The sequence below is a fragment of the Micrasema longulum genome, unplaced genomic scaffold (assembly GCF_059751315.1).
Source record: "Micrasema longulum isolate JH-2025_06_02 unplaced genomic scaffold, ASM5975131v1 h1tg001716l, whole genome shotgun sequence".
Taxonomy (NCBI): Eukaryota; Metazoa; Arthropoda; class Insecta; order Trichoptera; family Brachycentridae; genus Micrasema; species Micrasema longulum.
The window spans coordinates 550,270-565,932 of record NW_028278894.1 but is presented as its reverse complement, the minus strand read 5'-3'; the positions used below and the strand labels follow the sequence as shown (position 1 = coordinate 565,932).

The window sequence follows — 15,663 nt, the reverse complement described above, 5'->3', positions numbered from 1 at the left end:
GCTTATGACCTGTCATTGGCTGGTTTAAGTGGCCACATTACACACTGTGTGTAAAACCACCTTATAAACATATTTGTTTATAAGGTGGTTTTACACTACAAGATTTCATGGTCTCTGGACTGGTACCTAAAGCGTAAGAAATTTCACCTTATCTTCCTTATGATAATACGTTTTCTAAATTTACAATGTAATGTATTTATTTTAGATAGTTGTACAAATCAAAAAAATTTGCTCCTAGTTATATCTTAACTAATAAACAATGTTAACATATTACAACAGAGATGAAGAACATTTCAGAAAAGGTAATATAGAAGTCAAGGCATCTACAGGGCTTATGACCTGTCATTGGCTGGTTTAAGTGGCCACTTTACACACTGTGTAACATTCACCATTCTGCCCATATTTGAACATCTATATTCCTTCAATTCTTTCATCTGTTGATGTTTGTGAAGTTAAAGAGCTGAAACCTTTATTTATGCGGGTGAGATTCATCAAATTGAATTATTTCACCTACATACTAGGCAACGCCTGAAAATGTTATATACAGTATGTAAAGTGGCCACTTGAACCAGCCAATGACAGGTCATAAGCCCTGTAGATGCCTAGACATCTATATTGCCTTCTTTAAAATGTTCTTAATCTCAGTTGTAATATGTTAATAAATATATATCATAAGATACATTCATGTGTTAAAATAAAAATAAAAAAAACCTAATTAATTAAAAATAATGTGTCCACCCTCATTCCATAATAACACCCACTCACCCACCCTCTCACACACTTACACTAACACAAACACACTAGCATGTATTGTACGATTATGTATTTCTGTGGATATCTGTCATTGGTTCATTCTCTGTATATTTTATTTATTATATTTTTTTTACATGTATTACTGTTGATATCCCTAATAAATAAAATAAAATAAAATATACATATAAGGGCGGGCATATTGCCTTAAAGCAATTTTTTCTACCTACCCAAACCGTTCAGTTTGTGAAAATTTCAAATACTTTTGTCCGTTCGGGAAAATACTTTGGGCTGGTTTGAAATATAAAATTTTGGAAAAATGAGGCGGTACTTACAACGTCCCACACTGTGTAAGTACATAAAATAACTAGCGTCGACGGCCGCTATTTTGTATTTATGGCTTAATGGCGGAGTATCGGGCTATTGTGTAGGCGGGGCGATCACTCTTCGTGCGAGCGAGCACATTTACCGGTTTAATTAGGTGGTCTGCTGAAGATGCCATTTCTTTCAGCATCAAGAGACTGTCACATTTCTTCTCTTAAAATGCTCTCCATCTCCGCTGCAATATAAATTAAACAATGCTGTTTATATACGTGCGGTCCACTTAAGTTTTATCTCGGCGTTTAGCTAGGAACTTGCTTTCTCATTAGTGAAAATAACGAAGACTTCTGACGCGCGACACAGCCAAGCTCGCGAACTTTCCTGCACACTGTACCCTGTTCGCAATAACCCCGAATGGGAGATATGAACATTTAGCAAATTGTTTCCTATGATCCTCACCCCTCGTTATTTCAAAACTCCCGATAAAGCGGCCGTTGGCGTTGACGTCGCACGTCTGCGGCGGCGCCGGCAGCGTTGTGGAATCTTCCCGAATACTTAAAACTTGTCTTATTTAACAGTGACGTAGAAGGACGGATAAATATTAATAATGCGTCTTCGTGGTAAAAAGACCCATGCAAATAATAATAAAAAGCTCTTCTCTATCCACTTTTGTATAACGTTTTCTTTTGAGATATATGTTTTCCCCCATATGTTGCAATAAATTTAGATCATAATACCAGACTGTCTAAAAACATTTGATCATTCTCAAAACATTATTAAATAAATAATTGTTATAAAAAGAAGAAGGTATAAAAATTGACGTGTTTTCAGGCTTTGCGTAGTAGGTGGAATAATTTAGCCAGCTGAATCACACCCACATCAATAAAGATTTCAGCTATTTTAGTTTATTTTTTTATTTTTTTTATTTATATATGTTTGGACCCCTGTATTAAGTAGCCTTACGTGTCATGCACAAAGCTAAGGTACTCGGAAAAAAAAATCAGTGTTTATTTTGGAAATGGGATGTTTGATCTCTGATTTTGATTTATTACCTTTATGAGACCAATCACCATTGTTGCAAAATCTAAGAACAACAGCGCGTGAAAACTACTTTTAACGACAATTTGAATATCTGTTAAGGATATTCCATCTTTTCTGCATTCTGCTTCAAGATAATGGCGTTCCTAACTGAAAAATGGGCATTGTAATATAATATGTTTGATACTCCGTAAAGAAATATTATCGCACTTACAATAGTCATCGTTTCTTAATTAACAGAGCTTTTTTAGATAACAAATGTCAACGGATGGAAGAGTTGAGAAAACGTGAGATAATTTATCTTCAACTATACCGTCATGGTATAACGTCCTTAGGTTCCCATCGTAATCACGATCTTGGTACTAACCCTAATTAAGGGTAAGATGAATGGAATTAGAAAGACAAAATTGAAACTAGGCTGAATGCTGTCGAAATTACGAAAATCTCAAAGGACAATATGTAATAAAACTGCGATGGGTGCACAAATGTCTCTATACTTGTATAATTAAAGGCTAAAGCAAGCATTATTGACAAAACTAAGAAAAGGGGGCTGATTTGCTTTAGTCGTGCAGAACGAATGAATAGCATAAAAACAGCCAAAAATAATTATGATGCTAATTTTGATGGAAGCAAAAAAACTAAGGGACCAAAAAAGAAATGGCATGATTAAATCCTACTAACATTGGGACATATCTAAAGTCGGAATAAACGCGACTCATACTGTAGAGTATAAGCTTTCTCTGTCTCCGATGGCGCTACAGTCCATATCGAGCTTTGGTCTCCAGCTGTCTTTCCTCAGCCGCCGTCTTCCAATTTGCCACCCGGAGAAACTGCGCTGCATCCTTTCTCACTTCATCTTCCCATCTCAGCCTGGGTCTTCCCACTTATCTCTTTCCACCTGGGTGTCTGCTCATTAATCTTTTAGGGACACGTGAATCAGGCATTCTCTGTACATGTCCGGCCCATCTTAATCTAAGCAACTTCATATGTACCGATATGCTCGGGGCCTGGTACATATTGTACAGTTCTTCGTTATGCCGAATGCGTCACTGATTTTTCTCTCTCTCTGGTCCGCAGATTCTTCGGAGTACTTTTCTTTCAAAAGTGTCAGTGTAAGCACCTCACACAAGTATGCCAATACAGTACCTTTAATTGTTTTGTACACGGTAATTGTGGGATACAAGCTTTATCCCTCTATAATTGCCACACTTCCTGAAGTCTCCCTTATTTTTCTAGAACGGTAGAAGATAGCTTATCCTAAAGCTTTCTGGCATTAAAACTATCATTAGTATTTTATTAACATCAACGTTTTTCCTGATTTGTGAAAAAACTGTATTAGTGTTTTTTTTTTTGTTGTCAAACACAACTTGCTTTGAACTGTCCGCCACTGCTTTCAATGAAAATTAATAACGAACAGTAATGAACGTATTCCTACTTAAAAGTTTGTCTTCTACCTTGGATTAAGGTGTTAATTCTTCTTCTCTTGTAGTAAACAATTTTGTAGAACTCTTGGCACCGAGATACGAGTATATGACATGTACTACGTACCCAAAATAATTATCTTCATTTGCATGTCAAACCCAGCTTAGTGGCTATGAAATTGAGATTTTGAGGTTGAGAAACCGTACTTGTTTTCATTTCAAAATTTAACCTTTACACATAAATGTACATTGAAAGTGATACTTGAAGCATTCGATTTCAAAATCGGCACTGGAGTACCCAAAGGCAATATCCTAGCGCTATTATTATTTAGATATATGCTTATACTTTGCTTTTCAATATGATTTATACTATGTAATAATATTTTACAGTACCATGGTATTTGTCAATAAATTTAATCTACTAAAAACCACAAAATTTTCGACAAACAGAATGGAAGTCAACTTAAACATTGTCATAATACCAGAGAAAAAGTAAAGATCAGACTCCCATTTACAAAGAAGGGGGGTCAGAGAATTAAACATAATTAAGGCAGTAAAAAAATTTGCTGAGCTGGGAAAAAACTAATTTTTAACTTAACGGTAAGATGCATGTGATAAATATTAATATGTATGTGTACATATAATTTATTTATTTATTTCGACAGCTTAATCATTTGACACGGTATAAAATAATATTGAAAAACTATTATAATAAAACAAAACACCTGAACTCAGTATAAAAAAATATAGATACACGAAATAAAATCAGCAGAAAATAAGGAAATAATAAAGAAAAATTAAATAAGAAATTATAACATAGGTATGCAGCAAATTAACAATAAATAAAGAGTTTAAATGAAAAAGGATTGAAGTGTAACAGAGGCGATGTATCATAGCATAAACAGTAAAACAAGTATAACACTTAGTACATTTTTATAATTTAGAAAAGAAGTGATTAAAAAGTAATGATTTTAATTGGTATAAAGATAAATTAAATAAGTCTAAGTTTCCATGTTTGTTTGTTAACATGTGGAACCGTGGAATAGGTGAGTATTTGACATAGTTTGAACTATGCAAATCAACAGCAAAAGAAGTATTTTGTCCCATACATGTATATATGTTCTCTCATGCACACATGTATATGCTTCTTAAAAAGCGTCACAATGTATCAAAGAAGACTAAACATGTCAATATCAGTCAACAAAGCAAAAAGTCTTACCGTATCCAGACAACAGAATCGGGTTGTAGTCCCATGGCTAGTGTCTCGGACTCAGGGCTCAAAGTTCCGTGGTCCGACTCCCACTCTACCCTAACTTGATTCCCATTTTTCTAATAGTGAGTTATTTACAACTCGTTGAAAATGGCCCTCAAAATTAAATATTTGAAAAATATTTAATTTAATTTTTTTATTCTATAAGAAGTAAGCTGATTTTTGACAACAAGCCCGTGGAACACGACATAAATTTCAGATATTTGAGAAAAGAAATCTTAAGTCAGCGATTTGTACACTGAAGTTCAACAGGTCAACAAAGCTTCAACTGTGTCGGGGTGTCTACTGTTCGTATCAAAGGGCTACTCAGAACAGCTGAAATGAAGGTGTTCAGGTCCATTACTGGAAAAACGCTCCAAGACCGAATCCGTAATATTGTATTCAAAGATACGTGTGAAATAGAGGATTTCGTACGATGGAGCAGATCCAGAAGAAGATACTGGAAGGCCCATGTGGACAGAATAAGCAGTGACAGACTTGTGTGCACTGCCGCCAATGAAATCCTATCTGGACAACGTCCGCCCGGAAGACCGACAAAAACCTGAGGAGCAGTTGGACCTCATCATCTCAGGAGAACAACTTGTTTTCTGTAACACATTTGTTAGGGTTATCTTAAAAGATAAAGAAGAAGAAACAGCTTCTTAAAAAAATATAACGGTGTGTTGCGTTCTCGCAAAATGCAGTTTCGATAACATACGTAGGACCGTCGATGTGCGTATACAAAAGTTGAATAAACAAGTTTTTTTATGAACATCGACCCACTACAAAATGGTGGCCAGTAAAATATTAAATCTGATATTGGCCCTTCTAGATCCAAGCCACAGATATAATAAATTCATAAACTTTTTTAATTTGAAAAAAAGTCATCCTTGCCCATTGGCACGAAAACTTTAAAATGGTTTGTACAATTGATTTATATATTCCGTTTTTATTTTGAATGTTATTTGGAAGACATTTACTCTTATACGAAATTATAGTACCTAATCTAAAAATAAAAATTGTAATGTTTCTTACTTTTCGTGGCACTTAGGAAGATAAGTTCTCGGCTAACCCTGGCTTTATCGTTGTTTAAAAGCGTTTAGAATTCTTGACAATTATCGTGAAAAAAGCAGGACGAGAAATGACCAAATGGCACTTTAAAGTCCGCAAGCGAAGCTTTTTTGAGACCACGTATAAAAACAGCACTAAATTATAATTATAATATTTATTATAGCAATGTATTTGTTTCATGTAAAGTCGGTACATTTGTAAATTTATTGCAAATGAACTGAAAAATATTTTTTCGTTTTATTTAGAAATGAATATGGAAGTCTTACAGGACTTATGAACTGTCATTGGCTGGTTTAAATGGCCACTACCCTGTGTAATATTCCATATTCTGCCTATGTTCAAACATCCTTATTTCCTCAACTCTTCCGTCTGTTGACTTTTGTGAAGTAAAAGAGCTGGGTTGATATTTCAAACGCCCTCGCGGCCGTAGAAAACACTTTTATCTTGCGTATTTTGTATGTAAATACACGAGTTAAAAGTATTTTCTACGGCCGCGAGAGCGGTTCAGAATAGCACCACTGAAGCTGAAATTCATCCATCTGAATGGGCAAATATCACTTATTTTTTATTGGCTGATAAATTAATTTTAAAAAATCACGTGACCTACGATACTCTTTCTATTTAAATCTGTAGTAAAAAAAAGAAATATAAAGGATTAAACTCTAGTCATTTGAATAAAGTTAAAAACGACTAATTCGTGACGTCATCGGATGCGGCGGCAGATTTTACGTAAATTTCTATGACTTTTAACGGACTATCGAGGAATGGGGTGACTTTCATCAGTTTCGAAATTCAAACCATTATTATGGTATGTTATTCAAAGGGAAATTTAAATTGCTGTTTTTAAATGAGAAAATACTTTGTGTGAGCGAGAAAAAAATAAAAAAATGCCGAACCCTCGGAGTGAGGTCGCTTTGATACATCATGATTTAACATGTTTGTTTTGAATATTTTCCAAATAAAAATTAAAAAAATAAAAAAATCTGAGGTATTGGCAAAGAAAAGGCGTGTATTTGATGAGCGTTCGAGTCGCATCTCATGGAATAATTAGGTAAATATAAATAATGTACTTTAATTCCACATAAAGTTATATTCATTTTTAAATTTTTGTAAAACAAAAAAGGGAATTTTACTGTCAACACCATTAATAATTTAAATATAATTAAAAAATGAATATTATGATGACTTTTACAATGTATTTATTAAATGCTTCTTAACACTTTGAGCACCGGCCGAATACACATCGAATTTACCCCGTGCCCGGCCCATTTTTGTGAAATTTCATGCTTTGCGAAGGGTTTCTTAAAAGCGTCATAATTATAAAAATACCGGGTTAAATTAATTGAAACTTCTCGTACTTATTTGGAACAGATAAATAAGTCATTTTTGTATGATAGTTTTGCCAACATTGGCCTTTATGGAGAGCCACATTGCGCATTGCAATGTTCACACATATACAGGGTCTCACTCCTTTTTTTGTGTTTTGTATCCCGGAGCCGTGTAAAGCTAGGGTTTCCTAGGACAGCGGTGCCCGTATCTTAACGGCCGTAGTGAACGGTGATGCGGTGGATAGCCGTCGTAACGTCGACTAGAGAGTGGTTTTCTAGGGAAACGGTGTTAAATGGTGTTGATAACACCGTTTTCTTAGGAAACCACTCTCTAGTCACCGTTACGACGGTTATCCACCGCATCACCGTTCACTACGGCCGTTAAAATACGGGCACCGCTGTCCTAGGAAACCCTAGCTTAAACACGTGATTATAATAACCATGCGTTGTGCCCTGGTCCCATGTTTTCACGTAGTTTACCAGCAGTAAAATAGTACTAATAAAAGTCTCTAGATGACAATAAAATAAACTTTTTTAGACAGCTGGTAAGCCACGTGAAAAAACGGGACCGGGATACAACGCATTGTTATATAATCACGTGTTTACACGGCTCCGAGATACAAAGAGTTAATAAATATATAATGAGGACATAATAACCTTGCTGTCTGATCAAATAAAATTATCAGTGAATGAATATATTTTATATGAGAACTTGTTCATTGCTGACGTGATAGATTATTGTGACGGTGGGCGTATTTGTGTAAGTGAGTGAGAGGTTGGACATCCTTGTGTATATTATTGCAAGTGTCAAAAATATATAAAATACGGAATGTGAGATATTAAACATAAAATACATTTTGATTTTATTAGTATGAAAATAAGAAAGATATATGAGAGGAAAACTTTTTTTTACATACGCTTTTTTAATGTTAATTTATTGTGATAAAAAAGATCAACAGGGGGAATGTTCAAATTATATTCACGAGCCAAACGTACAAGTGGAGAGTTCTAGGCATAGTTTTTACGAGCTGCTGGCACATGAAATAGAGAGCTCGACGTGTGGCGGGTGCGGTAGCTAAAGGCATTTAGTGATGACTCACAGCAAATGCAGCGTACCTCGATCATGAATTTATTATTTATAAAATTATTTTGCAATTGCCTTATCCTCATGCAACAGATGATCGAAATACGCTTCATTTGGTTTACCAGTGCAGCGCCCTATGCATCACTGTGTTTGGGAAAGGGCATGTTGATGATGACATCTTTCGAACCCTGATTGGTAGTCGATAAATTACAGTCACTGAATTAATATTATATATAATAATTATATTTATGTATAATAAATAGATATTACTAAAAATCAGCGACATAATTGCATTTCGACGAATTCAATATATTTATATATTTTTATTTTATTTATTTTTTATTAAAATTATTTTGTTTTCTTACAATAAACATAATAATAAAACAGAGTATTAAAAAAATAAAGCATAATTAATTATCAACGAAATACATATTAAAAGAAAAATAGTAAACAAAAAAATCCCACAAAGGCATGGCATGTTCGTGGGTATACAAGAAAATGTTGATGAATTTTTGCTCCTATAATAAACAATGGACAGTTACAACATTTTTGTATAACATAAGAAAGAAAAATAAAATATTCTGTAAAAGATAATATGGTATTTTTTTTATAGTGATTAAAAAAGGTTAATTAAAAAAAAATCTTCTGTAAAGATTTTTACTTTCTGACATTTTCTCGAAAGCGTTACATTTGTATCGACGAATATATTCTAAGAATCAATATTGACATTGGGAAAAAACGAGGGTACGAATACCCAAATAAATTTAGGGTGTTTGAAAGATAGGGGTTGGAATAAAGGGTTGTACAAACGGAAACACACTACTCGGATCAATGGACCAGATTTCTCTCAGTATTATAATGATGGACTATTTTGTGGAAATGGGAAAGTCTGAAAGAAAAAAGACATAGTTAGGGGGAGAGAGCGTTAGTACCGATATCTACCGTAGTCCTATCGACGAACCTATTTAAACTAATGTATAGAATGTTTATGATATTAGTTTTTTTCGGCGGAAATTATTTTCTCTTGTGAAGGGCTACCGGAAATATGTGTATCGAGATTTGACTCCGGGGATGTTTGTTGTTCGCTGATATTTCATAGCCAAGATTGTGGTTCGGCCGCCGCTATAGTTGATCGCTGAATGTTTTTTTTTTGTAAAAATAATAATAACTATGTTTCTTTTTCAATATTTTAGTTTTTACCTTTTAATGAGTCTAATTTTTTAGGCTAAAAATGCCCAGACTTCTATTTTATTTTCTCAAAAATGATCTCTCGCGGTGCTAAAATATACAATTGTATCTGAAAATATTTTGGTTCATAAATAAATCAACGTAAGTGCTTTTTGGATTTTTTCTTCTAGCATTATTTAGAGGCACAAGCATGAAAATAAAATCTGAAGAACAAAGGAATAAATGGGCACTTATGTATTTTTAATGCGTCCATTTTTGTGCTCTAAACAGAGCCCACACATGTGTTGGGTCGTACCCATTTCTGGGCTATTCTACAAAGTGTCTTTGGACCCAAATAACACCCTCATTAAAGGTCAAACCTCCCTGAAAAGGGCCACTCATACATTGAAACTCAGTAAACATAAGAACTGCGAGGTAATGTGAATTTAACCTACACGGTTGTGAATTCAGTCGTGCGAAAAATATTTTCAAATATTTTGGGAAACATTTTTTTCTTTCAAAAATAAATAAGAAGGAATAAATGAGATATATAAATGAGGAATAAATTGCAATAGATAGAAAGGTCTATTTTAGTCAGATTATTCAAATTAATACAGCAAGGTAAAATTAGATGCGTATGGTGTTTTTATTTTTGTTGTATTATTTTACTTAATATTAACATATTTGACTGCAGAATTTTCTCCCAACCACAACCAAAAAAATATGTCCCAATCTATTATATTATCTTCTCTGAGCTATGCTAATACTTGCTTTCTTGACGCCAATACAGAACTTATAGATCGTCTAGAGCGTTTGCAGAATCAATGCATCCGCTTTATTTTAAATCTCAAAAAGTATGACCATGTATCGCTCTTTCGCTCGAAAATCAAGTGGTTTCATTTTTATCAACGCATAAACTTTCAACCTCTTTCTCTTCTTCATAATATTATTTACAATCCTTGCGCTCCAAAATATCTTGCTGAGAATTTCATTTACATTTCTGATCATGGTCTTTCGCTTCGCTCTTCTCAGGAGAGAACACTTTCCATTCCTCGACATAGCACATCATTTTTGGCTTTTCCTTTTCCGTTCAAGCTGCTAGACTTTGGAATGAGTTACCTCTTCATATTAAAATTGCGCCTTATCTAGCCACCTTCAAGAAACGCCTGAAGGATTATTATATCCCTGAATGTTACTGTTTTTTTTTTTTTTTTAAATTAATACTAATTTTTATCCCTTTTTCTTTCCTTGGTTCTTCTTTCTCTCTCCTTTAAAACGCATTATCTAATTCCACATTCCTAATCGTTTAATATGTAAAATATGATTGACTTTTTAAAAAAGTTAATGTGTAACCCTTATTTCCCAATTAAAAAACAGCTGTTAGTTTCAAAATTTAGGTTATTTTTATTTTATGTAGGTATCTTTTCATATATATTTACGGTTTTTCAGTACAAAATTTTGACCAACTCTTCTTTTAACCAGTGTGTTTTTTGGTTGGCTAGAAGATATTATAGTCCAGAGCAGAGATACATTAGTCCAGAGCTTACTTCTTCCACTCCTTGACTACGCGGATGTATGTTATCCAGATGCTAACTCTGAATTGCTTGATAAGTTAGAACGATTGCAGAATATTTGTATTCGTTATATCTTTAATCTTCGCAAATTTGACCACATAACCGAGTATCGCACGCAACTACACTGGCTCAGTATCAGGCATAGAAGAAACATTCACATTCTATCACTTCTTCACAATATTTTAAATAATCCCACTTCGCCTGTTTATCTGAGAGAGCTAATCCAACCTCTTTCACAACACGGACTATCTCTTCGTTCTAGTAACGAGAGAACCCTTTTAATACCCTGTCATCGCTCTAATTTTTTTGCCTCCTCTTTCACAGAAGTAGCCGCTCGATTGTGGAATAATCTACCCACTAATGTTAGAGACGCCCCTTCTTTATTTACATTTAAGTCGAGATTGAAATGTCACTATCTAAATATTTAAATTGTTCCTTTATCCTTCTTCTTTCCTTCCCATCCCCTCTCCTCTCTTCATAGTAAAGTGTTATTTTTTTTTATACATATATTTATTTTTGTTAATCTTTGCTTTTAATTTTTGTGTAAAATTGTAAGATTCAATATGTCCATGTATTTATAATTTTCTTAAACTGAACGGTTTGGGTAGGTAGGAAGAAATTGCCTTAAGGCAATATGCCCGCCCTTATATGTATATTTATTGTATATGTATATAAAGTGTCAATAAATAAATAAATAAATAAGATATTTTACGTACTTATTTTTAGTACTTATTCTTTGTACTTGAAATTTTAAATAAATAAATAACTAAATATAACAAGAGATGGAAAACATTTTAAAGAAGGTAATAGAGAAGTCTAGTTTTATGACTTGTCATTATCTGGTTTAATTGGCCACTTCACATAATGTAACATTCACCATTTTTGCCTATGTTTAAACATCCATATTTCTTCAATTCTTCAATGTGTTGCTTTTTGCGAAGTTAAAGAGCTGAAACCTTAGCCTTGTGTTTACGTTCGTAGTACTACGCGAGTCTTAAGTGATTAGTAGTTTTTTGTTCATTGCTGTTTTCAGACTACTATTCCATTATAGATAAATTAAATTATTTATCATTCAAACCTGTGATTTATACCTAATTTATTAACAACTGCACTTATACTAACAAAAAAGCCGAACAAATAACGTCCTGGTGATGTGTAGCCAGTTCACATTGCATCTTATAACTTTTATATATCTGTAAATATAATAAATATTGGGTTAAGCTTTTCAATATTCCTTCGTTATTCATTTTCGTATAGATTGAAATAATTTATCATTCAATAATAATGACTTATTGGGCACAAAAATGCACTTTGACTCATAATTGGAGATAAATTACCTAAAAAAAATTAAAGCTTACCGATGTGTTGCATGGTCGCGGCGATAAAGTAAACGAGTATAAACGACTGTCTTAAACACTCCTTACGTCACATTCTCGACGATTTTTGAGATATATTCGCTGACCCAAGCCAGCCGGTACCACTACTACAAAACGCCAGTTGCTCTCAGTTACCCTCAGAGCTACGCAAAGGGTGGTTTGTTTGCTCGTGCTGTGAGCGTTAGTTTTCTTTTTTTAGTATTTTTAGCAATTTTATTTAAAATATTATCACGTTTAACTTCAAACATAGTTGATTGAAGCGAATGCCAATGATCTCTCCTATCTAACATCAACTAAAGAACTCTTTAAACAAACTAAGCAATTAAATGAAACTGAATTCTTTAAACTAGAATCCTTAAAATTTATTTATAAATTAGCCACTGATGTTATTGTAGACGAAGAACTAAAACTTGAAAAAATTGTAGATAACATGGACGCAATACGAGAATATCAGAAAAATATCATACACAACCTTTTAAAACGAGACAAGGACAGTTGAGACTAATGAACCACGGACTGAAATTATATAGTAAACTACCAGACAAAACTTAACAAAAGACTCAGACAACCTTTACAAAAGATGTTTAAAATATTATCGTTTAAAATGTTATAGTAGAATATGAATTTTAAAAGTAAAAATATTTTGTTTAATGTATGTAACCAGTAAGGGTTTATCAATAAAAAAAATAAAAAAACATTTTAAATCTCTCATTTTGACTACACAATAAGGAAAGGGTTAATAAGAGGCACAGTCGAAAGCCCTGAGATACACCGAAAGCGAAATGGTAAAATTTTGATTGATATTCTAAGCTTGAATGTTTTGAACGCTTAATTTTGATTATTAATCTTATTTAATAATCTTTCTGTCTTAGTGAAAAAAGCTCGTCGCAGTATTGAATAAACGGGAAAACATGGCTAATTTGGAAACGCTTAGAGGTCGCTAAAGTAAATTACTTTTCCAAAGGCTGTTTTGGAATTTTCCTTCCCTTTGATTAATGTTCCATTACACCAATTAAGGAGACAGATTACTCTGACGTCCTCTGGCGTCAAACGGACAGATAGTTGCGAAAAGATTTAACCCCATTTATTCAATCAACCTGAATAAAAATACTTGGCTGGACTGTTTTTATTCATTTTATTCCCTCAATTAGTTTTGTCTCGTCGATGATGTATTTTTTGGTGGCAAGAAAAAATTCCTTAATCTATTGCTGATAGCCGAATTATTTTGCCACAAACCGTTCAAATGTTTTTTTTACATTTAGATTTAATGTCACGCTGAAGATTAATTTATTTACTGTCATTGATTTATTTATTGTCATATATACATAAAATTATATATTTTTGCTTTGACTACAACAACAAAAACAACAATAACAAACCACCGCGCCGTTTCCCCGTAGGGATAGGCAGAGAGGATAGAACGCCATAACACTCTATCTTGGCATACAGACCTCGCTTCCTCTACATTCATACATCTTCTCATGCACGCACGCCGATTATTCCTACTTTTGACATGTCTATCTTCTACAAAAAACAGTAATCTATACATAGAAAATAAAAAAAAAGTTACATAAACTTTTTACACACTTTTTTTTAACAAGCCTGGAGGCTCAATTACAGTGGTGAATTACGACACAGAATACCCAGATTTAAGAAAACTCACATTAATTTTTTGTGTTCTCACCGGCAATCAAACCCGGAACCTTCCTTGCGCGAGTCAAACTTCTTGACCACTACACCACGGGGCCGCCGTGTTATCGCCGAAAGTATCTTATAAATGTGAATACATCTGTATTGTAGACTCGCCAAGGAAAGCTGAAGATATTTCACCCCTTTCAGCCTCCGGCATTATTAATGCGAGCATTGTATCATTCCTGAAATCTGAAAACATGTTGTGTATCTTTTCAGGAAGTACGGGTGTTCCTGTTTCCCCGGATACAGTGGGAGAGATTGTGGCGATGGACCCCTTTGTGAACGCCATGGGCACCCCACCTGTCATAATGGCGGAACATGCAGGTATGTTTATTTTATAATTTCGTTTTTCTATCTGCCATCACATAACCAAATTACAGCGAGTAATTTCAATTGAAGTCCTTGCTTTAAAAACAGCTTATATCAATTTCTTTAGATTTTAATTTTATGTTTATCAATCCATGACTATATGTCCCTCGAATTATGAGGTTCAGCTCTACGGCAAATTTGAAAGAAAATTGGAAAATCGTAGTATAAAATAGGAAAATATCACATACTACGAATACCGATCAAAATATATGAAATGAATTCAGAAAAATAAATTGCGTTTTCAGAATCAATATGGATATTCCGGAGAAATGTTTTCATACATAACATAATAAAAGAAATAACAAAAAATATTTCACTAGAAAAACGTGACATGTTTGGCATTGATAATTATGACGTCAAGATTCGTGACTGTGTTCTGTACTAATTTTTACGGTTAGGAACAAAGTTGAAAATTAACATGAATCGTGACTTATTAGGGGCGTGGCCCAATGCAATGACCGTTTTTGCAGGAATTACAAATTTAAAAATGTACGGTTTTTCGTAGACCCTTAATACTTTGAAAATGTAAAAAAAGGTTATATTTCCCTATTAAACGGCAAAATTTCTTGAAAATGTATTTTTTCATGATTTTTTTTCTATTATTTTTTTAAAAATAATTATTTTATTTATTATTTACGTATAATAGATACAAAATATATATTTTTTAACAACAGTGTTAAGAATTTTTTTTAAATAACAATAAATAAGCACACGAAATTGCAGTTTTATGAGATAAAAAATAAAATAGAAATTCAAAACAGAAATACCAAGATTCAAAATTGCAATGTGTACATGATAGGCTAAAAGCCTTTTCTATATATTTATATTTTTTTTATAAAAACGAACTACTTCGCATGCATTTTTGCATAAAATAAGTACACATCTATATTATTGTAGAAATTTTGCATGTCAATAAAAATGGTTTTCGTTTAGATAATTAAGAACGATTAGAAATTAGTAAAGCCATTAATCAAAAACTTCAAATAAAAAATAATCAATTAAATTTAACTTTGAGTCCTCTTTTAAAACTATTCCCGTTATGATTTATTTTATCTTCTTTCTCTCTCTTTCTTTCAATTTTCTGTCTCTTTCATACAATATTATGTAAATAGCAACGGGTGTAATGATAAGTTAGTTAAATTCCTGACGATGAGGTAGTAACCTCGAAACCGGTCAAAGTGTAATTAAAAAAAATAAAGTGGTTTATACAAATTTATAAACAA

The 15,663-nt window shown here is 33.1% G+C and overlaps 1 protein-coding gene across 5 annotated transcripts in view; it reads left to right on the top strand.

Moving 5' to 3' along the window:
* LOC148274244 (uncharacterized) overlaps positions 1-15,663 on the top strand; it is a 140,241-nt gene that overhangs the window by 55,048 nt on the left and 69,530 nt on the right. For all 5 annotated transcript variants that reach the window (XM_088237400.1, XM_088237402.1, XM_088237403.1 and 2 more), the window contains one exon: positions 14,288-14,395. In XM_088237400.1, coding sequence (XP_088093526.1) covers positions 14,288-14,395 — 108 coding nt within the window. The remainder of the gene's footprint in view (positions 1-14,287; positions 14,396-15,663) is intronic.